The 23,771-nt window shown below is 44.5% G+C and overlaps 1 protein-coding gene across 4 annotated transcripts in view; it reads right to left on the reverse strand.

Annotated features, from left to right (window-relative positions):
* Positions 1-23,771, reverse strand: part of RBFOX1 (RNA binding fox-1 homolog 1) — a 1,464,646-nt gene that overhangs the window by 593,550 nt on the left and 847,325 nt on the right. For all 4 annotated transcript variants that reach the window (XM_036278891.1, XM_036278886.1, XM_036278889.1 and 1 more), the window contains one exon: positions 3,830-3,871. In XM_036278891.1, coding sequence (XP_036134784.1) covers positions 3,830-3,856 — 27 coding nt within the window. In that variant the 5' untranslated portion in view covers positions 3,857-3,871. The remainder of the gene's footprint in view (positions 1-3,829; positions 3,872-23,771) is intronic.

The following is a 23,771-nucleotide window of genomic DNA, read 5'->3' on the forward strand; positions in this document are numbered from 1 at the left end:
GGACATGAGCATCCCAGCACCCTTCTGAGGAGGGTGGAGCATGATTAGGAGTAACTGGCTGATGCCCTTCTTTCGAAAAGGGGAGGCGCTAGGAAGCTCCTGGACAGTGTCTCTGGGCCGAGCTGCGTGCTGCAGAGAGAGAGGTGTGTCCTGTCTGCTGTCTGCACTGGATGCCGAGAGGAAGTTAGCAAAGACTACATCCAGGATGACTCCAAAGAACGCAAGGAAAACTACAGACAGAGAACCAAGCCGGGGAAAGAGTCAGTTAGGATTGGTAGCCGTGATCTGCGAGATATGAATTTGGCAGAGAAAACATCTATTGCAAATTCACAGCCAGAGTTCAGGCAGTTGCTGAGGCTTTATAGGTGGTCCTCACAATCATGCATGTGACATGAAGGGACCGAGTAAAGGAGTTGGCAGGACCCCAGCACCATGACTGACACAGAGGGCCCGTGAGATGCCTTCTGTTGCTCTATTGGGTAACTCCCGCGTAGACTTTCTCCTCTCCCTCCTGTTTAAGGAAATCCTGTTTCTGTTCGGGCGACAATGCCTGTGCCTGGGGATGAGTTATGGCTGCTGTAGCCAATCCCTGAGATCCCAGGTCAGTGGGAGTGATTGGCCAATGAGATCTAAGAGAAAATTTGCAGGGAAAGCTTCTGGGACTGATTTTCCCAAGAAAAACCTCCTCTCCTCCGTCCCCCCTGCTGAGACTGTTGTCATGAGAGCAGTGATGCATCTTCATTTTGTAAGAAGAAAAGAAAGGCCAAGAGAAGCACAAAGATTCCAAACCACTGCCTGGCTACAAACAATTCACGGAATCAACCTGGAACTGGGAGGTGATGACATGCTTCTATCTTTTTAAATAATGCTTAGCTTTTCTATAACTTGCAGACCATTCAGTTACCATTCTAACTGAAAAAAAAAATAAAACTGATAAAATTGTCAAGAGTGTTTCTCCGAGTGTGTTCTGCATCCAAAAACATTCTGAGATCAGATGAGTTTGCACAAAAATTGTGCATTATATCCATCTCTTTGCATTTCACTTTTGCACATTAAAGGCTCTGAGAAGTCCTGCAGTTAAAAAAATACAGTTCGACATTCTTTAACTTTCCATTCCCTAAAAATTAATTTATCAGAGAATAATTTTTTTAGACTTTATAATAGAAGAAATACCTCACAGAGTCCATTTTGGAAAAATTAATTGTGGGTTTGTGGGGAAAAGAAAGGCGAGCAGAAGGAGCAAGTCTTGGATATGCCAATCCTTATGCCGTGTTCACCTGCATAAAACATTAGTTGTATCTTTCTTCATCCTTTTCTGTTTCCAGGAGGCCAAGAAAAAGGGATACATTTTACCATCACCCACTTATATCCCTGAATTCTGACAACCTAACAGAATGCACTTGGTAACATGGCCACAGTCCAATCATCTTGTAGAGCGAATCAGAAAATGCAGTTTGATTGTTTATTTAAAACATATTTTAAGAAGTGTGGCTGGCAGGCAGACACCCTTCAATGATGTTGGTAACTAAACAGATATTTGTTTTTCTCCCAGTGTCTCCCTTTCTAAGGAAAATATAATGAGATTAAAGAAAATGCATTTCATTGACGTGGCCAGGTTTTAGCAATTCAGATCAGAACCAAATTTCTTTCAATCTGCCCACCCACACCCCAAAAAAGTGTCTCCTTAAAAAAAAAAAACACCTTAATCAGGGGAGTTTTCTTTTCAGCTAGAAGAAGGACTGAGTATACACACACGACAGGAAGAAAAGGAGGCCGGGAAGAAAGGCAGAAAATCAAAGAGGAAGAGAGACAGAGGACAGGAAAGGAAGGAACAGAAAATAGCCACAGATGAGACCCAGGTGTCAGAGGACAGACAGCGCATTATAACCTCGTTCTCCCAGAACGGAACTGGAGGCCTGAAGGTCGGATGGATGGATGGAAAGGGAAACCCTCACTGCGTTCCCTTTTGGTATCGTTAAAGTCTGAACCACATAAGTCTGTATGCCACTGGTATCAATGTGTTCGCTCTGCATTCAAAACATAAATTAGTTTAATATGTTTAAAAGAAAAGACTGCAAGAGCAACACAAACAAAGCGCCAGTTCATGCCATTAGGGATGGTTTCCTGTGGGGCTACTGGAGTCCCCCTTTGCGCTCAACTATATGAGCCATTATATGAAACCACCACTGGATAATTCACGTAGTAGGAAGGGCTCCATTCCTGTTCCTAAGCCACATTGGTGTTGACAGTATCCTCATCCGCGCGAAATAATAAACCCCTCAAACTGCACACAAGCACTTCATTACCTCCCGCATCCTTAATTTGCCGGGCGAGTCTGGTCTGCAATAGAGATTTTGATACTATCTTACTGCCGATGAATTTACCAGGGGCTCCTGGAGACAAAAGCATGCGTCCCTCTGACCTAGTTCCTGGCCATCGCCCCCATCCAAACAGGAAGAGAAATCTGAGTTGCAATACATAATTTACTAGGATGAACCAGTAATTCAGACGGCAGGGAAAAGCAGTAAGAGAGCCCAGGAAAGCTTAAAGCATCGTGAAGGCTGTTTCATGAAGGAGTCACAACTAATGCAGGCAAGGTACTTAGGAGTGAAGTGGTAGAGATGATAGGTTAATAGAGATGGCCATGCTGGGAGACCACATCCAATAAATATGCATAAAAGAAGAAAAACCATCAAGTCACTTTCTCGGTCCCATGCTACGGGATTCTGTTGTTTGTTAGACAGAAGGATTTCACACGTCTGATAGCAACAGCAGCTGTAAGGTGGAAATAACTCTACAAATCATTGTCATCCTAAGACCAGCGTTAAGTGAATGCCCTGGAAAGGTGTAAGGCCGTGCGTCAGTGACGTTAGAATTAGCGAATACATTCTCCTCCTTTATTCGACCCCTTTGAGCACAGTGATTCCCCTGACCCCAACCCGCACCACTGTCATTTTAAAAACAGCGAATTCCTCTAGTTTTTCTAATAAATGTGGAAACATGACTATGCGGCACATTGTCCAGTAAAAAGTGCCAACTTCCATTCGAGATTGGCCAATTATGCCTTCGTATTTGTCCATCCAAAAGACGAATGCCTCTAAGAAAACACACACACAAACCAGGGGTGGGGGGCCCATCCTGATATTTCTTAAAATACTATACCCATGCCAAGGACATCGACCAGGACACCGTGACAGCAGAACAATGTCACCGAGCTCCATGGAGAAGCAAACCATCCTCTCCTCATCTAGGGAACGCGTTTTGCATCTAGCATATTTGAGCGGTGAGAGTTTCATTTTTAAAAAGGTAAATCACATAGGAGGTTGAAATATCTGTCTCCTGCTCCGTTATGCACAAATGCCACACAACGAAAAGGGCTACAGAGGACGTGTGTTCTAGAAAATACCCTTGACATATTCATGTCTCACCCACCCCAGTTAACAGCAAGAGAGCACTTCAGCCACTCAGCAAACAGCCGGGTCTTCCCATTAAGAAGCAGCAAGACATCCTTTTGACCTTTGTTATTACTTAGACCTCGTGTTGTACATAAAAAGAGTACAATGATGTCAAACAAATTCCAGAAGAGAAGTATTTATTGCTGAATCTAAATCAAAAAATCCATATCTACTATAATGGCACTTCAAAAGAAGATATACTGTATTTACCAGCTCAATCAATACTAAATTAGCTGGGATAAATATTTTCAACTCTACCAGTCTTCAGACGAAGCCCGCTATTTAGAACCCCGTGTCTTGGGAGAGACAAGGAGATTTCTGCTTATCACACAGAAACGGAAACCAGGGAGCTCTTTGTAAGCAGATGTACCTACCCTTAGCTGTTCTCGTTCACAATTCATCTGTTGTCTGGAAACCTACAAAGAAAAGGAAGAGAGGGGATGGAAATCAGAAGGTTCTGCATCAGAACAACATGAAAGAAAGAAAACAAAACAAACACAAAGTTGCTTCTTATCCCTCGGCGTAAAGCAGATCCAGAATTAATTAATTACGTATTTCATTTTTTCATTAGAACTGAATACTTTTTTTTTTTTAGGGTGCCTACGCTTCACTTGGCGTGGCTATTGTGTGATTCTGAAACACAATTAGGAGGAGCCGATCTTGAAAGGGGGTGAGGAAGAGGTCCAAAGGAGGGTGGGAGGGGTGCAATCTGCCCGGGGTGAAGGCTCTCTCTTGGTATGGAACCCCTCTTGCCCTGTGTACCTGGTGCAGGTGTTCTTTCCTGAGGCCCCATCCAAGATGGTTGGAAATGGTCACTGGACATCAGACTGCGACTTCTCTGATGTTAAGGGTCATCAGTGTCACCCGCATGCCTTGGCAAGTGGGCTACGTTTTACGGTCCAGTTCTAATCAGTGGTGATCAGTTCCCGTAGGACTGTGTTGGGGAGAACTCTGAGGTCAGTACTTCGAGCAGAGAAACCTGATCAACTGCTGATACCTGCCCTGAGCTCCAACAGGAACGTTTGTGGGATCCATGCCATGCACTCCTTGTCCTGTCCTACAAAACGTGCTTCTAAAACTCGAAATGCTTCTTTCGAGTGACCCTGTGATGTATTGTTCAAATAGGAAAATGCATGTGAGTTCAAGGAGGGGTGGGGTGCGATGGCTGTGCCAGGGACATCATATGTGACGTGGGGATGGCAAGGCGAGCTGAAGCAGGTGGTCACCCTGCCTCTACGGGGACCGGCTGGCTTGATGTTCAATGCAAGCAGCTAGGCTGAACCAAAACGCAGGTCTGCATTCACACTTTATTCCGTGCATTTCCGGTATTTTCTTAACCAATGCAACCGCCCCTGACTCCTAGCATCTGACAGCATAGTGCAAGTTTTTGAAACTTCTACTAAAGAATAAGAAGGTTTTGGAACTGACTTTTGATGTATATTTTATGTATTTGGGATTGAAAGTGTCTTTTTTTTTTTTTTTTTTTTTTACTTTCTCTCAAACAAAAACAGGAATCTTTATTTAGGATATGCCCAGAGCCCCAAATCTAGTCACGGGTGCTCTGCTATATACCTTTGCACCCACAAATATCTCCTCTAAGAATAGCTCTAGCAACACAAGCAGAGATGCACAGGCATGCAAATGTTTATTTACACATCAGTTACCTGCAGTGTTCCTTATGAAAGAAACACATTGTGACTATGACGGCGCGTAATAATGGGAGCGTTTACCGTAAATGATGGCACAATGGCTTGATGGTACAGCGTGCAGCACGAGAGTCATGGTTTTGAAATATACTCGAAAGTCTCTATTTAGTTTTGAAGAAGCTACAAAGGTGCGCAGATGTTATGATTCCTATTTTTTTTTAAAAATACAGTAAAACAGATCATTAAAGAGAGGGGTGAAAGATAAAAAAAGGAAAAAACGGGAAAGAAATAGACCAAAATCTTAAAAAGGAAATGAGTACAGATCTGGAAATATACAACACACACACACACACACACCCAGACTATACATTTGAAACAGGTGACTTCACAATGTGCGAATTATATTTCTTAAACTGTTAAAAAGTGAAGCGGGTCCAATCCACACAGATAACTGGCTGCCATGGGATTTGGGGGAATATCAATGGGGAGAAATGGGGAAAGACTACTTCTCAGGTTTGGAGCTTCCATTCGGGGTGATGAAAAAGTTCTCAAACTAGACAGGGATGGTTGCACAATATTGTGCACGTATCTAATACCCTAAATTGTACAGTTTAAAGTAGCTAAAATGGTGCTATGTGTCATTTCTCACAATAAAATAAAACAAGTGGCTGACAAGGTCTGGCTCTGGGTACAATGGACTAAGCACACCTCGCCGGGTCTCTCCCCTCAGTGTGGCTATACATTCTGGGGGAGCTGCTGGGAGCAGCTCTCTGAGGTCTGTGAAGAGCCAACCGCAGCAGGTGGGCTGAGGAAGAAGAGCAGAATTCAAAATCCCCCGAGACAAGGTGAGCACACCCCACTCCCCAAGATCTCCTGGCATCCATATACAGAGCCAGACATCCAACACTCTGAAGGAGGAAACCCCCTCTGTGGTCCCAGGAGGTGAGCAAACCCCTGCTGATTTCTCTCTCTGTCCTCTTGCCACTTGGTCCCCAAGGCAGGCCTGGTCACAGAAGCACATGAGCAGGGTAAACAAAGCACTCAGCACGAACATGAGGCTGGGGAAGGCGGGAGGGCAGTAGGAGCAGGAAGGAGGGTTCAGTGGGGGAAAAAGAGGGGTGTCTGTACTACTTTCAACAATAGAAAACAAATAAATTAATTTTTTAAAAAGCACCCACTTTCTGGCTGGCAGAGAGAAAAGGAGAGTCTTGGGAAACCAAAAATATTTTTGAGGACCCTGGAGAGGGAAGAGTTTGGGCAAATGAGCCTGTGTAGTACCTCTGTGGATTCCGCATTCAGCCCTGAGCCACCTGTGACGGGAAACAGCACAGACTGTGGGAACTGAGAGCAGAGTCCCGGCCAAGGGCTCAGGCTGGCCCCTGGGTGCACACCCGGGACAGACCCAGCTCTTCCTGCGGAGGTTTGGCGGTAGAACTGATATGGAAACAAAATCCACAGACGTCAGGTAGGAACGTTCATCCCGAATCCAACTGGATTGATTTCCTGATAAACCAGAAACATCAACAATTTCCAAAGAATTTCAATAAGACCCGGAGTCTCAAAACCTAATTGTCAATATACCCAGGACAGGAACAAAATTACTCAGCATGCCTCCAAACAGGGAAATCTACACCGCACAGGAAAGCAGTCACAGATACTAACATGAACATTACAAAGATGTGGGGAATCCTCAAATCAACGTTTTAAGCAACTTTGATAAAAATGCTCTAATAAGCAAGGGGAAAAAAACTCAGTACTAACAAATGAAAAATTCGGTGGTATTGTCCAAAAAAAAACCCAGAAGATATATAAAGAAGAACCAAATGGAAATTTTAGAAGAGTAAAAATAATAATCTAATTTTTTTCAAAATAATTAACTCACTGAATGAATTCAAAGGTAGAGTGGAAACAGCAGAGGAACATCACTGGACCTGAGTGCACAGCAGTGAAGACTATCGGGAAGAAAAGGGGAATAAAAAAAAGAAAGAAACTCAGGGGCCTGTAGAATAATGGCAGAAGATATAACATTCATGTCACTCGAATTCTAGAATAAACTCATGTACACACTGAAGAAATAATTTTTTGGAAAATGCAATGGCTGAAAACTCCCATTATCTGGCAAAAGACGTAAAGCCCCCAAATCCAAGAAACTCAGCAACCCTTAAAGAAGTAAACCCGAAGCAATTCGTTATCTAGCTACAATCAAACTGCCGAAATCTGAAAACAAATAATTTTTAAAAACCCAACAAACACACATAATACTTTCTGAAAAAGCCAAAGACAAATGATATAATACTTGTGAGAAAGCAAGAACTCAAGTAACTGTGAATTTCTCATTTAAACAAACAAACCAAAGTCAGGGAAGGTGGCAAGTGATTTTTTTTAAGTGCCAAAATAAAAGATGTGTCCATCTAGAAGTCTAAGTCCTGAGAAAACACCCTTTAGAAATATTAAGAAACTGAGAAAACTCATTGCCAACAGACCTACTCTGAGAGACCTGCTGCAGGAAGTTCTCCAGACAAAGGACTTGTAATACCAGAAGGAAACTCGGAACATCAAGACTAAAGAAGTAGAAAGGAAATGATAAATATATGGGTAAATATAAATATAATACACAAATTTACTCCTCTGGAGTTCTTTCAAATGTGTGTAATTGCTGGAAAAAAGAAATTTCAAAGCTAGTCACAAAATTGTCTAATGAGGTTTTTAATGTGTATGCAATACAAAAGATACATCGAGCACAAAAAGAGGAGGGTAAGAGCCTCGGCCGGTTTGCTCAGTGGTTAGACTGCTGGCCCTCAGACCAAAGAGTCGTGACTTTGATTCCAGTTAAGGGCATGTACCTCCGTTGCAGTTAGGTCCCCGCCCTGGTCGGGGCCCTGTGGGAGGCAACCAATCAATGTGTCTCTCTCACATAGATGTTTGCTCTCTCTCTCTCTGTCTCTGTCCCCCTCTATCTGAAAATAAATGGAGAAGTATCCGCAGGTGAGGATTTAAAAAAAAAAAAAGAGAGAGAAGGGTAAAGGACATATATGGAAATAAGGTTTCTACATTGAAATCGATATGGTAAAATATTGATTCTATGTAGACCAAGAGAAGTTAACTACTGTGTGCATTGAAATCCCTAGAGTAACCAGTTAAAAAAATACATAAAGTGATACACCCAAAAACAAATGATGTTGAGTAATTGAAGGTTTGTGTGCAGAAAATAAATAAATCCAAAAGCTTTGACCTCAACATCACACTTTATCAATAATTAACTCAAAATGGTCTATGTATCTACATGGAAAACATACAACTAAACAGGAGATGTGTTAAAGAGTGGGTGATACTTTCTTCCTAATGCTTCTCTGTAGTTTTCAATTCATCCTTTATGTCGTGCAGGGCATTTATCATTAGGAAATATTTAATATTGGTGGCTTGCAGAAATGTAGGTGTTTTAAAAATGATCTTGTAGTAGTAACAGCTCTCAATTTTATTACCTAAATAAAATGCTTTATCTAATAACAAGATTGATATTTTTTACATCTGTCTTCAAAAATCACAAGGACTTGTCAGACTCCCAGAAACACACTGAGAACATTTAAAGAACCAAGTAAACGACCAACCTGTGAAGTGAAGCCCTGTTATTCCTATTCCAAAGTATGGCAAATGCAAAATACAACAGTAGCCGTGGAGATAGCTATGTTGTCCTACAAATAAAGCCGATTAAGGAAAATGAGATTTGGAGATCATCAATAAAGACATTGGAGTCATCTCTATAGTGGACATTTGTGGGTTTGGTGAGTTTGGAGCTTTTTATGAGTTTTTTCTTTTTACATTTACATTCTTATTGTCTTTATTGGGGTGACATTGGTTCATAACATTACAGAGGTGTTTCCTAATACATCATCTGTATATTGTGTTGTGTATTCACCGCCCCACACAGCATCGCTTATTGTTTGGCCTATAGTCTTGCAATAATATCTCGCTTCTCCTTGGGGGCCATGTTCCTGTCCAATTCCATAAATTCTTTGTGAATTGGATATCATCAACACCACACTCTACTTGCTGCTGAACAGTGCCTACCCCTGCCATTACCTCAGTAACATGCCCATCTGAGTAAGGTGACTGGTGACCTCTTCTTCAATTAGTGACTCAGGGTAAACAGCTAGTTATGCAAGATGACCGAGTCTCATCATGAGACTATCTTTGTGTTTCAAGCGTGCTCATCACACAACACTCCACACAAGATGCAATCATGCTCTGGAGGCTCGTTAAGTTATGGCTGGGCCTACCGAGGCTCCTACAACTATTTCCCCATAACCAGTATGGAAGAGGTTCAGGAGCAAAAGACACCTACAGCGCCATATCATTTGCTATGAAGAAAGACCCTTCCTGCACACTCTTTAAAAGCCAAGGTTGAAACATATCTTATATGTACACTTTACTAAATGTCATTTCATTTGGAACTAACACAAGATACATTTTTTTTTCTCTCCCATGGCAGTTATGCACAAAACCAATATTTTATAGCCTAAATAAAAAAAGAGAAAGGGAGAGATCTGGTGTTGCTTCTTTCAGATGCTTCCAGAGAATCAAATACCACTCTCCCTCAACAGCGCTGCCAAGTAAGCACTTATGAAAGGTTAGGAACCGAAGCAATAAACTTCAGCATGAGACCCTTTGCTCTCCCGGTAGAACGGGATGTTTAATAGCGGGGATTCATCTTTCCCATCTCCTCTCTTCATCTAGCCAACAGGGCCAAAGAATCATTCTCAGACTCAGCTGTTTCATCTTCCCCTGATGTGGAGCTCTCTCTTCTCAGTCCTTCTCTGTTACCAGTCTGATGTCCCCTCCCTCCCATCAGGCTAGATCTGCAAGGGAAACAATGCAGTCTTATTCAGCTTTCATTTTCTAGAGAGTAGGACAATGTTTGGAATCCATGTGTTTGTTTATTCATTCATGCATTCACATGTTTAACAACAAATGCATACATGTGGGGTGTGTGTGTGTGTGTGTGTGTGTGTGTGTGAGAAGCACCCTCTGGATGTCAGGCACTGTTCTGCACACTGAGAACACAATAGTAAAGGGAACTTCTGGACTCATCATCCAAGTGGGGAAAGTGATCAGTAAGTCCACAGTTACAACACAGTGAACATTTGCTACAATGAAAGGATAAACTGTGCTAACAGCACATAGGAGGAACCTGGTCATGTTTTATGTTTGTTGTGTCTTTTAGAAAATGTATCCAGAGAAAGAATGAAAACAAACCCTTTCAAGGAGAGAGGTAAATGTATGAAAATCCCAAAAAAGATTATGGAAGTGTCAAGCAATTCAATATGGTGGGACAGACAAGCGCAAGAAGAAATTGGTGAGGGATTAACCTGAGTTGAGAAAAGTAGGAGTCAAGCCCGGCTGGTGTGGCTCAGTGGTTGAGTGTCGACCCAAGCACCAAGATATCGCCAGTTTGATTCCTGGTCAGGGCACATGCCCAGGTTGTGGGCCCTATCCCCAGTGGGGGGCATGTAGAAGGTGGCCAATCGATGTTTCTATATTTCTCCTCCTTTCCTCTCTCAATAAAGAAAAAACTTAGAAAAAAGAACAGCAGGAGTCGAAGGAAATATAAAGACACACAATAAATGCATGAATAAATATGCATATTTTCTGTTTTATAATCATATAATATTTGAAATTCCAGTTTTTAGGAGAGTTGTGAATCATTCAGAAGAAAACCACTGAAGAAGTGTAGCAGCTTAAAAGTCAATAAATCAAAATAATTGGCACCTGTGTACATTTCTCAAATTCTCCATTTCCAGAATTATCATACATTTTTTCTAAAATAATATGGCATTCTCATATAAATCTACACTTCACAGTACCTAACATGAGTACCAAAATTTACCTTTCCTCATTTATTTTAGGATTATAGACATTTGACATGTGTACTCTGAGGTCCTCCTTTGTGGCTAGCACTGTGCTAATAGCAGGGGGTACAGATACAAATGATACATCGTGCATTTCCTTAAAAAAAGTCTTAAAGAAGGGAAAGAGAGATGAATAAAATACAGATTATAATGCAGGGTCCTAAGTGTGCTAGAAAGAGAAAACACAGGATACCCCAAGGACCCAAGGAGAGGTGCCAACCCAGCCTGTTGTACGCGCAAATAGTGGAGAGAGGCACCAGCCAGGAGATGGAACCCTTGATCTGACCCTTCCTGGGAGAACAGGAGTCATGTGGGTTGAGCTACCCAAGGATTTGGGAAGGTGACCTTGCAAACAACATAGTCAAAGGTAGGATAAGGAAGCGGGAGATGCTGGATTGGGGGTCGGGGATATTTAGAGAGGGTGCCTTCATATTGCAATACCTTTATGTTTGCTCAACTTTAACTATGCTGACATAAACATCGTTTTAACTATTTTTTAAGCAACATCAATTTCACATTAACAGTGGTTAAAATAGATCCGATGTTGACAATGTGCCAGAAAAGGAGCTCCATGCATTTTAGGAAGATTTCAGTTAGTGTCCACCACCTTGGGAGTAGGTAGTATCCTGAGTTCCATTTTACAAATAGGGAAACCGAGGCACGGGGAGATTTGAGTGACTCCCTGAAGTCGCAAACCTAGGGAATCCTGGAGAGGCAATTCTCACCAGACGGCTTGACTCGAGTCCCTCTCTGAATCACTAGCACAGGGCTCTCAGTGTCAGGAAAACCAACCGAAGACGCGAGAGGCACACCTCTAACCCACCCCCAACCCGAGCTGTGCCTCGTGTGCCCTTAGCAGGTGTTCTTTTGCTGCTCTGCCCTGATTTGACACTGTGTACATGTCTGTGGTTCTCTCCAACAACACGTGAAATGACTGTGTTGTCTGGCTGCATAAATGCCAGATCTGTCCACTTTGCTTCGTGTAGTTGGGGTGGGTGTAGACAGAATTAAATTGGGATACTTTCCACCAAATTAGATTTCTCTGATCACAATTCACTGGGTCCCTCTGCCGGTCGAGTTTTCTCCCCAGCGGGGGCTGGAGGCTTAGGGATCAGACTACCTGAGTCCAATCCTGGCACATCATTTTGCAACACTAGCCACATGCTTTCCTCACTTGGCTCACAATTTCCCCATCTGTATGATGGGGATAGCATGGTACCTACCTAGTGTCTACGTTATGTGTGAGCACAGAATAAGAGAATCTATTTAAGCACTAAGCAAAGTACTTGGCTCATTTTAATAATGCAGCAAATCCTAGCCATTGCCATTACAATTAATGTGAGAACCAGGCAGGGTACTTGGTAGGAGCACTGGAGGTGGCGCCACCTGGTGGAGGGCAGGTGGCAGCTATCACAACACGGAATGTGCATTTCCTGAGGTTCCACGGTCCCTCTGCTTGGAGGCTATAGAACAGAGGCCAAGGGCGATGGGGAAGGAAGGTAGTACTTCTCAAGCATGGGCCTGGAACCCGGAAGAATTATCAATGCCCATCAGAAATGAAACGGTTTAAAACATGGTGACTCCTCTCTAACAGGGGTGGGCAAACTTTTTCTACAAAGAGCCAAATGGGAAATATTTTTGGCTTTGTGAACCACAGAGTCTCTGTGCTACACTACTCAACCCATTGTAGAAAGAAAGCAACCAGAAACAAATTTGGAAGCAATGTGGAAGCAAATGGCTGTGTTTCAATAAAACTTTATTTATAAGAGCCAGTGGGCTGGGATTGACCTCTGGCCAGGATTTGCCGATCCTTGATCTACACCATGGAGTGCTATGGATTCGTTAGAAGTGGACTGATACGGAAGGGTGTTCATGCTAGAATGAATGAAACAAAGCAAACCGAACTGATTTGTACAACTCAATCCAATTTCTGTTTTTAAAACTAGACACATACATACACATAAAAATATCCATGGATACATGGAAAACATCTGGGATGATAAACACCCAACTGCAAAGAAAAGCACAAAAACGATGTCCTGGGATGAAAATAAGAATGTGGTGGAAGGACTCGCGAGGCAGTTTCCTCATGGTGATTCTTTGGTTCGGTTACAGTATTTCGCCTTCTTGCAGTGAACATGGCTGCTTTTGTGAATTCAAATGAACAGCAGTCACAATAATATCATTTTACGCGTTGAGTTGTAAATTTATTGTAATGATTAAATGAAACATTGTATGTAGAACATCAAACTCAGGCTCAACCTGGTACCTAGTAGGTGCTCAATTAATAGCAGTTATAAATAACTCCCCTGAGCACCAAAAGGGTTAAACCAGGGTGGCTGTCTTGGAAAAAGTTCAACTCCAGTTTTTCAGAGATGTTAGTTATTTCAGGGTGGATTCTCTTGAGTAGAAAAGTAAAAACTAAAATAAAGAGAAAGGTTGATCTGCCCACCCTACTTCTGGGTTTATGAAATGTTTATTAGAGATTTGAGTTTATGAAGACCTGAAATCCCTGAGTATAATATAATCCATCACATGGTTGCAATAAAGCCCAATGCTTTTTCCAGATGTCTCCTACAATGAGGTGTGTCCTCTGATTCCAAGGAAACAGGATCATTTATGCCAGATAAGAAAATACAGGTCTCCTCAGTTGTGGCTGTTGTTTCTTTTTGGTATCAGGGAGGAAAAAAATGTGTGTGAAAGCAAGCGCTTAGGATTCAAGAAAGGAAGTGGGGAATAATCAATTGAAAAAATGAAAACAAAAAAAGTCACAACAATGAGTCAAGTGAGCCATGATTAATTAACTTGACTCTGGCTCATGTTGTATAAATGAAGAAAACGCATGTGAGGCCATGACTTGGGGGAATCCACTCACCGCTCTCCTGACATTTTTATTTTAACCTTGGAGAGAACCAAAATCTGCTGCTAAAATCTCCTCTGATCTTGTAAAGGTGCCAGCTTCGGAGGGGAGACTTGGGAGCAGGTGGGGGGCGGAGGGGCAGGGAGAAATACTTGGCAAGGCTAAATACCAGCTGGAAAAACAATGGTTTGTTGTTATATGCAAACGTGACCAGATACATCCAAAGACTAAAAGCTCTAACATGTTTAATTGATGGCTAATAGTGTTTAAGGGTAATTTATTGAGTATGTCCCGAAATTGCAAAATACTTAGTATTTTTAAGCATGTAAATGATCTGTGGTATGGTATATGCCAGGCAGTACACAGCACTTAGTGAGAACTTCTCCTGCTGTTCCTTGTACAACCCCATCGTTTGATGATACCGGCACTGCCAAGAGAGTCACTGTTGTGTAAGTCACCGCAGAGTCTCAAGTGTTGGTTATCTGATTAAAGGGGATGTCAGGGGTCAGGATGCCTAACCTCAAATAACAAGTTTTAAAGAGTTGTTTGCTTTGGAGGGGATGCCTTTTTTCACTTGCTCTTACGTGTGCACCCACTTTTTAAATACCCCATTCGCAGCAGAATAAGCCTTCTGGGTCTGGGGCAAAGCTGTCCAGGCAGATGGATTAGCTAGACAAGCACCAAGAGAGAGGCGCTAGCCCCTGGCAGCCCTGGTCAGCATCCCGGCGGCCTCAAGCATCCAGCTGGTTCCGCAAGGATGCGGTCTCTGGGAGTTGTCCATGTCAGGCTTGCTGCCGAGGCTCCTGGCCACGAAGAGCCAGGCTGGCCTGAGACATGTGCCCACCGTTACAAGGAAAACCACAGAATGTCTTTGCATTTGATAATGCACAAGGTGGGGAACCCCTGTTGCCTATTATTTATTCTAATAATATGCCATTACCCCAGGCACAGTTTGATTCTCCAGATTTAACAAGGTATTTTGTGAACTGAGGAAGAGGAGGGAGGAGAAAACAACTGTGGTTATTACAAAGATAATTTCTACTTGTTTCAGAAGTAAAAGCAGTCACAATTTCTTTCCTTTATAATCAAGGGTTATAAATGCTCCCACCCCAAGCCCACCCAAACCCATTGCTTGGTACAATAAAATTTCAACAACACTCACCAAAATGTCCTGAGGAACTGAAGGACTTGGCACACTTCCCTGAACCGGTCTCCTGGGACCATCATTACCCTACAGTCAGAGAATTCTGATTATATAGCAGGGGGATCTCAGCTCAGATTTTCCCATCATGCCCCTCGCCACATCCAGAGGTGGGAGAGAGGGAGGAGGCCAGGTGGGTGAGTTCCATACCACTTGCCTCTATCTGCTTAGATAGAATATATGTTCTCAAGATATTTTCAAGTTAGGATGTTTTAACTGGACCTTTTCCCCCCCTGGTGAGATGTTGCCAAGTTCTAATGATAATTTTATCAGAAGTCGATCATTTTATAATCTGCATCCCAATCAAATAGACTCATCAGAGACACACAGGCCAAGAATCCTGGTAGTGTTAACTGAGAGATGTTGCAGGGGCATCTTAAATGCAGTGGCTAGGGGACAGACTCCAAAAGCCAGACTTTCAGGATTCAGACCTTAACTTTGCTACTTTTTTTTTTTTTTAATCCTCACCTGAGGATATTTTTTTTCCATTTCTCTTTAGATAGAGTGGAGAGGAGGAAGGGAGAAACAGAGAGAGAGAGAAACATGGATGTAAGAGAGACACATCGACTGGTCGCCTCCTGCAGGACCCTGACCAGGGCTGGGGACAAAACGCAACTGAGATACATGCCCTTGCTTTGGCTGGAATCAAACTCGCGACTCTTTGGTCCGCAGGCTGACTCTCTAACTGCTGAGCCAAACCGGTCAGGGCTTAACTCTGCTACTTATCAGCTTTGGGCACTGGACAAATTCCTCACCTGGGCCGGCCTTACCCCCCAAAGGCTCATCACAGGATTTGAATGAGTTAATATTTGCAGAGTGCAAGGAAGTACATATAATTTGAAGCCTTTTTGTGGCTATTTGCTCCTGAGTTGACAGTGGGCTGGACCTGCCCAGCTGTGTGCTCAGATGTTAGGTGGGAAATACTACTGTGAAGAAAACCACGGTTTTAAAACGTGGCGGATGCATCTGGAACTTTTGTGCTGAAAAAGGAAAAGCTCACACCTACAGATCGTGGACTATGTCCACAGAAATAAATCTTGTCACCACCACTGTACCATCATAAAAAAGAAGTTGGACCAATTCTCCAAACAAGAAAACCAGGACATACATGATTTTGCCGTGGAAGGGAGCCCAGGTGGCCATCCCCAGGCTGGTTCTCTAAGCTACGCCGCCTTCTGCGTTAAAAAAACAAAAACAAAAACAAAAACAAGTCTTTACATAGCTGCAAGCAGGCCTTTCCATTCCCCATTTCCGTGACTTTACACAATGTCATTCTTTAAGGAATGGAACAATCCCGTAGCTGGAGAAGCTTGAGGAGTATTCATTTTCTAATTTTCCAGTTCAGTTGTCTGAAAGGGTTGCCTGGGTGGTGGTTGTTATTGTTGTTCAGTGTGTGCGCGCGTGTGTGCGTGCGTGTGTGCGCGCGTGTGTGTACACGGGCACCCCCTCACACTCTTCCTGGAAAGCTTAATGGAAGGAGTGCTGGAAGACGTATGCTTCGTGAAAAATGAGCTCTTAAAGCCCTGAACTTAAAGAATCTTTACTGGAAGAGCCAGGTGCCCAGAAATCCTGAACCAAGGAGGAGGCGTTCATGTAAATCGCAGGCAATTTAAAAGGAGAATCTAGGTCACTCGGCTGTTTGCTTTGTCATCATCAGTATTAATTAGACACTGGAAGTAACGACTGAGCTCCAAGAGCTCTTCAGATTTAAAATAATAATAATAATAATAATAATAAACCAACAGAGGAGCGCTCTACCTTCAGAAAGAAAATATTTCCACAAGTGGCGTTCGGCAAGAACCTGAGTGGGAAAACCTCGCAATTAAATCCTGCAAATGTGCTCTGAAATAATCCCAGGGGAAGTCTTATCTGTACTTAATATTGAAATAAATATTCTTTTTGTGTGCAGTGCGTTCGACGGGGTGCATTTTATTTCATTTAAGTGTATAACGTAATCAGGATCATGAGGGATAATCACCAGACCCTTTAACGAGGATAAATGGGCCAGCTCTGCATTTGAATGGGCAATTGTGGGAAAGAAAAAAAAAAAAAGGAAAGTGCAGAACCTCAGGTATAGTTTTCCCCAGAGAGTCCTGAAACCTTGATCCTCCTAGGGAGGTCCTGGGCGCAGCATCCGCTTCAACCGGAAGCTCGTTAGAAGCTCAGCATCGCAGACCCCACCCCAGAACAACCGAATCAGAATCTGGGTTCTTCAGGATGACATTATTTTCTATGCATGTTAAACCTAGAGAAGAACTGAGGTCTGGCACCCTCATGTGACGTAGGGGCCTCTCTGCTCTTCCATCCCCCAGTAAGGAGGTCCCTGGACCAGCTGTGCTTCTTTCCAAAGGTTCCAAGGCTGCAGGGTTCCCCCGGCAGCCTCTTCCGTCCCTCCCTGCCTCCTCCTGCTGTTCTGATGTGCCCTAGAGGTGGTCAGCGTCTTGTGGTCTTGGAACCCAGCCAGACAGTGGAGGAGGGGAGGAGGAGTTCAGCATCTCTCATACACACTCCCTCGCCCCCAGTGGGGTGATTATTTCCAACCTCAGCTCCTCTCCTCCAGCACCAACCAGTCCCTTCCAGACATCATCTAGCTTTCTGCCTTCTTCATCCCATATTGACTGCCTTACGTGGTAGGTGTTCTCATTATTATCATCGTTATTATCACCCCAATTAATAGAGGAGAGAAGTGAGGTTTAGGAAAGCTAAATGGTATGCCCTGAGTTAGAAGAAAGCAGAGCCAGGACTGACACCCTGGATCCAGAACTCCCTCACCACGTGTCCCCCGCGTCCCTGGTCATGCCACCTCATCCGTACAAGGAGGAGACTCAGTGTGTTCATCAGCTGTCTAATACAGCAGCGTTCTGTTGTCCAACACCGTCCCAAGCTCATCTTCAGCTCCCTTTCTCATCTGCTTTTTGTTTTTCTATAATTACATTAAACCCTTCCCTATGGAGCCATTCTGTATCTTTACATGGCCCCTAGCATATCACCCACCACGATACGCTGAGTCCTCGTGTTAAAGTTGATTTGAACGAAGTTAACATGTCATTCCCCATTGTTTTCAGGGCCACCTCGCTGCATGCCTCGAGTTCCACAGAGTCACCCTGTTCTCAGAACCTGCCAACGGCACGCCCCCAGGACGCCGCTCACCAAGACAGGAGGCCGGGAGGGCAGGTGTCCGTTCCTCAGCCCTGCACACCAGTGTGCAGTCTGTACACAGTACGCGCGATGCTCCCTGCTGAGCTGAATTCTGGGCACTGCAAATTATTCCTGCTGATTCCCATCATCTTCCAAACGAAGCAGGTCTCCCACCACCAGTAAGAGCCTCCTGCCCCCAAGGTAGGAACACACTGTTGCCACAGCAATGGAGACAGCAAGTCAGAGAAGGTTCAGTGCAGGTCTGTACCGTGCACCTGGAGATATCAGAAACAGTTTCCATTCTAGGGGACCCACATCGGGGTCCCTCTGAAATGGTGAAAGGGAAATCTGCCACCACCATCAAAATGGCTGTGAAGTTCAAGGATACACCGACTTCACAAAAAGCAATGTGTGCTTGGGGAACAGTAGAGGATATCATCTCTAATTCCATCACAGGTTTGGGGAGACTGGGCAGAGAGAAGTGAAAAACAAGCTCCTCTAGCTGGTCTGATATTTTGAAATAAGCTCTCGATGTGTAGATGGTCCCAATCCGGAGCTGGCCAATTTATAATTTGCTTTGGACTGTGAGCTTTAATCTTCTATTTAAAAAATAATAGCATTGATTAAAAAATAGGAAAGCCATCCAATTCCACGGGGCACAAGAGAGGGGGACATCCTGGTCATCGGAGCTCGCTGGCTGCCCCCAGAGAGCCGAGTGCGCACAGTGGAGCAGGGGTGCCCTTCCCTGGGGTTGAGCAAAGCTGGGACGTCATGGTGACCTCAGTGACGAGCGCCTTAGATAATGAGGAAGCCGTCAGGTCAGCGTGGCTGACACCGTCCCGAGCAGCCGCGGGCAGGCTGCTGGAAGAGGAAATCCTCTGTAATTACACTAATGAGGAAGAGACAAATCACAGGTCACCGGACTGGGTGGTGGGGTTCTGTGGGTGTCAGGCAGGCAGACGGGGACCACCACGGCCCGACGGGACACAGACTGTCAGTGTCCTCCGGGCAGCAGTCAGAGCCCGGGATGCTGACTTGGAGCACAGAGAAGTGAGGCGACGTAACCGGAATCTGCAGCCTTGAGCAAGTGCTGCCTGTCAGAGACACGCTGGACTAACCGTTCTCCCTGCACCGTGTCAGCACAGGGAGTCGTCTCCTAGGTCTGAGGAGGCTGATGGTATTTTTAGCCTTAGCTGGTGGCTCTGAGGGGTTGAGCAGCCTGCCCCAGCTGGCATGGTACGGACATGGCACAGCAGGGATTTGAGGCCAGGCAGGGAAGCCTAGGTCCGTCCTGTTAGCCACCGGGTCTTCCTGCCACATTGTCAGAGTGCACCTGCCAGTCGCCTCCTCTCTGCCCACTTACCATCCATGGTACTGCCGTGGCTACAGCCCAGGAAGACCATGTGACCCTTCTCCCACCCTGGACGAACCGACCAACAAAGCGTCTCCGTCTACAGCATACTCTGCTCCAACCTCACCAAGCCCTCCCTCAAGTATTTTCTTTCCAGAACACCCATGTTTCCTTGGAGGACAGGGGTTTGGGCCTCTCCCTAACCTGACCATTTCATCTGACATAAAAAGGAAGAATGTGGAGTGTGAATCAGACAGAGGTGAATTCAATTCCTAACTCTGCCACTTAATCAACCATTGGACCTTAAAGACACCCCAAAACTTCCTACAGTGTGTTGAATAGTGTTCCCCACAAATTCATGCCCATCTGGAACCTGAGCGTGTGACCTTATTTGGAAACTGGGTCCTTGCAGATGTAATTAAGGTAAGGACAGAGAGATCATGGTGGGTTAGGGTGGGTCCTAGGAGCAATGTGTGTGTTTGTATGAGGGCCAGCAAAGGGACACCCGGGAGAAGGCCATGTGGAAACAGAGGCAGAGAGAAAGTGATGCGGCTCCGAGCCAAGGAATTCCAGGAGCTACCAGAGGCCCAGGAGATAAGAAGGGAACAGCCCCCCCCCCCCGAGAGCCTTCAGAGCGAACGCGCCTGACACCTTGCACCTTGATTTGGACTTCTGTGAGAGAGTACGTTTCTGTTGATTGAAGCCAATGAGTTTGCGATCATTTGTTGTGACAGGAAATGACTACACTTCCTATGCCTCATTTTCTCTTCCATAAAACAAATATGAAAGTCAGGCCTCGAGGAACATAGGCCCTCCATATCACACCAGACCCCTAACCAAAGAGCAGACCTCTCTCCCTTCATCCAGACGTTTTAAAAACACCACCAGGGAAGACCTGCGACCAAAGCTCACTGGAGTCACTCAAGTCCAAATCACCAGGCATTATGGACCCATCTGCTCGTCATTACTCTTTGGCACCAATCTATCAATCACATTACCTCTCCACCCAATTTTATGAATATCTAATGAGCATCTATCCCATCATCCTCCACCTTGCCTCTAAGGGATCATGTATGTGTCCAACAAAGTTGTCCTTGAAATTCACAGGTTGCGTGTCTATCACATTTTCCAAATTCACCATTCCAATGAGAAGACAAGATGTATCCTGGGTCTGGATCATCCTAAACAAACTGACACGTGAATCTAGTTATCATACTTTCCTCTTCACAAACCCACAGACCACGCTTCTCACAACATCCCCCAGATGGGCATGCAATTACGTGGTGCTACCAGCCTGCAGTTTCTAGCGTCCACCAGCCTTCTTCCATCTGTTTTGAAATTGCAGTGATAGCTGTTATTTTCCCAATTCCAGTCTCATACCCCTTTGCATTTTGCCACACATTCTCAATGATACTTAATGATCTGGTGTCCAAGGTGTTGCACTGTTTTGGGATATTTGTGTAAGTAAAATACTTAGGTTTATTTAGGGTTAACACTCTTTTAGGCTTGTTTCTCTAATAGTGACTCCATTCCCCTACCAATGTTTATTTTATCCTGAATGAAGAGGGTTTTTCTTGACAGAGCAGACAAGAATAAAGGAACCAATGGAGAATTCTGTTTCCTCTATGTGACCCATCAACTTTCTACTATTGTCCCCAAACAGCCGGCCTATCCCTTTCTGGCTCTTTCTTGTTGTTGTTGTTGTTGTTAATTCCTCCCTGAGGATATTTTCCCATTGATTTTTAGATAGAATGGAAGGAAGGGAAGGAGGGAGAGGGAGAGAGAAACATCACACTGATTGGTTGTTGCATCTTGACATTATTAACAACGCTTAGTTAAGTTCATTTAAAGATTGGACTTGCAAAACTATGCATCCTTATGTGGTCATTTAAACTTGTAGATGAAGAAATCGAGGCTTGGATGATAAGCTTGCCCACAAATACATGGCTAAAGTGTAGGGCTGGGATCCATAGTGCCTGGCCGGTGCCAGCATCCTCTCTTCACCCTGCGCCAGTTTTCTTTGTTGATCACAAACTTTTGGCTATGCCAAGGGTTCCATTATCCACATCTCCAAGCTCCATATTCCTATTCGATTTTCTAGGTATCTCAAGGGCTATGATAATTCAGAGCTGGTTCATGTTTCAAAAGAGATGCCATAGCATACACACAACGTTTCAAAGTATTTTACAACTGGAAGTCGCAACGATGTTTGCTTGAATTTTTAAAGGGTGGGAACTCCTTATTGCAAGAGAACAAAGAGCTGAGGATGATCAAGCATCAGTGAGAAACATTCCACCTCAAGCAGCTCCAGCCCTACGCGGAGGGGGAGCAGTTCCGCCGTGTTCCGTGGACACCCTGTCGGAGCAGGGACCGCGTACCACTTTGATTAGAAAATGGTTTACCCGCAGGGCCAGCCCTGTCTATGAGAGGGAGAACCGGACTAATGAATCTTAGAAATGGAAAAGTCTGTCCAACCTTCTTCAAATCTGTAAGCCAATTATTATATTGGATCCTGACTTCCAATATTTCTGCAGGCTTCTGGGCAGTGAGACCATGCCACGCACAGGCAGCGGAGTGCCATGTGTCTCAGGGTCGCAGACACCGTTTCTGTGCGGGAGAATAAATAACGCTGGTAGCTCCTCCCTCCCTGCCTCCCTCCCTCCCGCCCTCCGTTCCACCCTTCCTTCTTCTGGTCACTCTCTTTTTCCTTCTTTCCTGTCTTCCTTCTTCCCTCTCTCCTTTTTTTTTTTTTTCTCTTTCTGCTCCTTTCACATTAAAAAATGCAATCTCTATGTTACAGAGATGAAGGGAAGAAATAGATCAGTTGTCCTGGTAAAATCAGAGAATCTGACTATTCTTCTTCCATCCCACCCAGCACCTGCTTTGCCATGTCTTTTGAAAGTTAAATTCTAAAAGGCAGGCTTCAGGGATTAAATTCCATGCCTGCATGTTCCCTGGCTGGGTGTATCTAAGTGCATTAGTCTTGGTCAGAGGAGAATAAGACTAAGGATAAAGGGGAGTCTGGTGGAGAGGTTTAGAGCAAAAACTCTGAACACAGAATGCCTGGGTTTAAATCCTGACTCTACTCCTGCTAGTAGCCTGACCTTGGGCAAGTTACTTAACCAATCTGCATCTCTACTGTCCCATCTGGAGAAAAACAAGCAAACACACACACACACACACACACACACACACACACACGAAGATACTAATGGTGTCTGACTTACAGGGTTTGTATTCAGCTCATACAAGCTTATATCCAAACAGCACTTGGAGCATTTTTTGGCGCAGCAGCGATATTATGTAATACTCATTAAGTAAAAGAGGCGTAATGAACTTATCCGCCGCGAGATCTGGATAAAAGAGAAATCTAAGGGCTGCCCTAAGCTGTGTTTTATTCATCGACTTCTGCAGTTTTGGAAAGTAAATCAAACTCCTTTGCAAAACCGCTCTGTCATGGCACAGAAATGAAATTATTAATTAAAACACGTTAAACATGACCTGGCTGCAGGTAACGGGACTCCGAATTCTGAGGTGGGAGGACAAATACCATTCTTTGCCTCCCCAGAAAGGAAGGTTTTACTATTCCGCAGAGAGATCCCCAGAAGGTGGGTTTTAGGGAAACCAGACACAGAGGAAAGGCACCTAACTTGCACCCCGAGCTTTGGCTGAGTCCTGCAGAAATAACGAGCACCCTAGTCTGCACGCAGCAAGTTCTTTCTCTCTGCTCCTTATACATTGTGATCCAGGATGGGATCCCAGACCCGCTGGTGCCTGCTCCAGCTCACTCTGGATCTGGCTTTCTCTCCGAACCAAGACTGGGTTCCCCACAGGGGTGCTGGTCCCTGCAGTGCAGGCTGCATCCAGAACTGTCTTTTCAAACAGCTCCTGGTAGCAGGGTTTGTGGGTTCCTGCCTGGCCCAGGGCTGCTTTTCGATGTGAAGGCTCCAGTTTGAATCCCCGCAGCGCCATCTGCTGGTCAACTCCTCTCAGTACGGGGGACTCCTTGAATGCTAGGGGCTCCTGTCCAGCGGGGATAAGGGGACAGGCAGAGACCAGGGTTCGGACACCAAGCACTCTCCAGAACCTCGAATGAGGAAACACCACCATCTATGCAAAATCTCCCAATGCATGTCACGTCTTCTGATCTGTGAGCAGAAGCATGCTACTGCAGATCCAAGGAGCTGGGATCCTCTTCCATTTCTGCAACTCAC

This window comes from Molossus molossus, unplaced genomic scaffold (assembly GCF_014108415.1).
Source record: "Molossus molossus isolate mMolMol1 unplaced genomic scaffold, mMolMol1.p scaffold_m16_p_3, whole genome shotgun sequence".
In the NCBI taxonomy this organism is placed as follows: domain Eukaryota; kingdom Metazoa; phylum Chordata; class Mammalia; order Chiroptera; family Molossidae; genus Molossus; species Molossus molossus.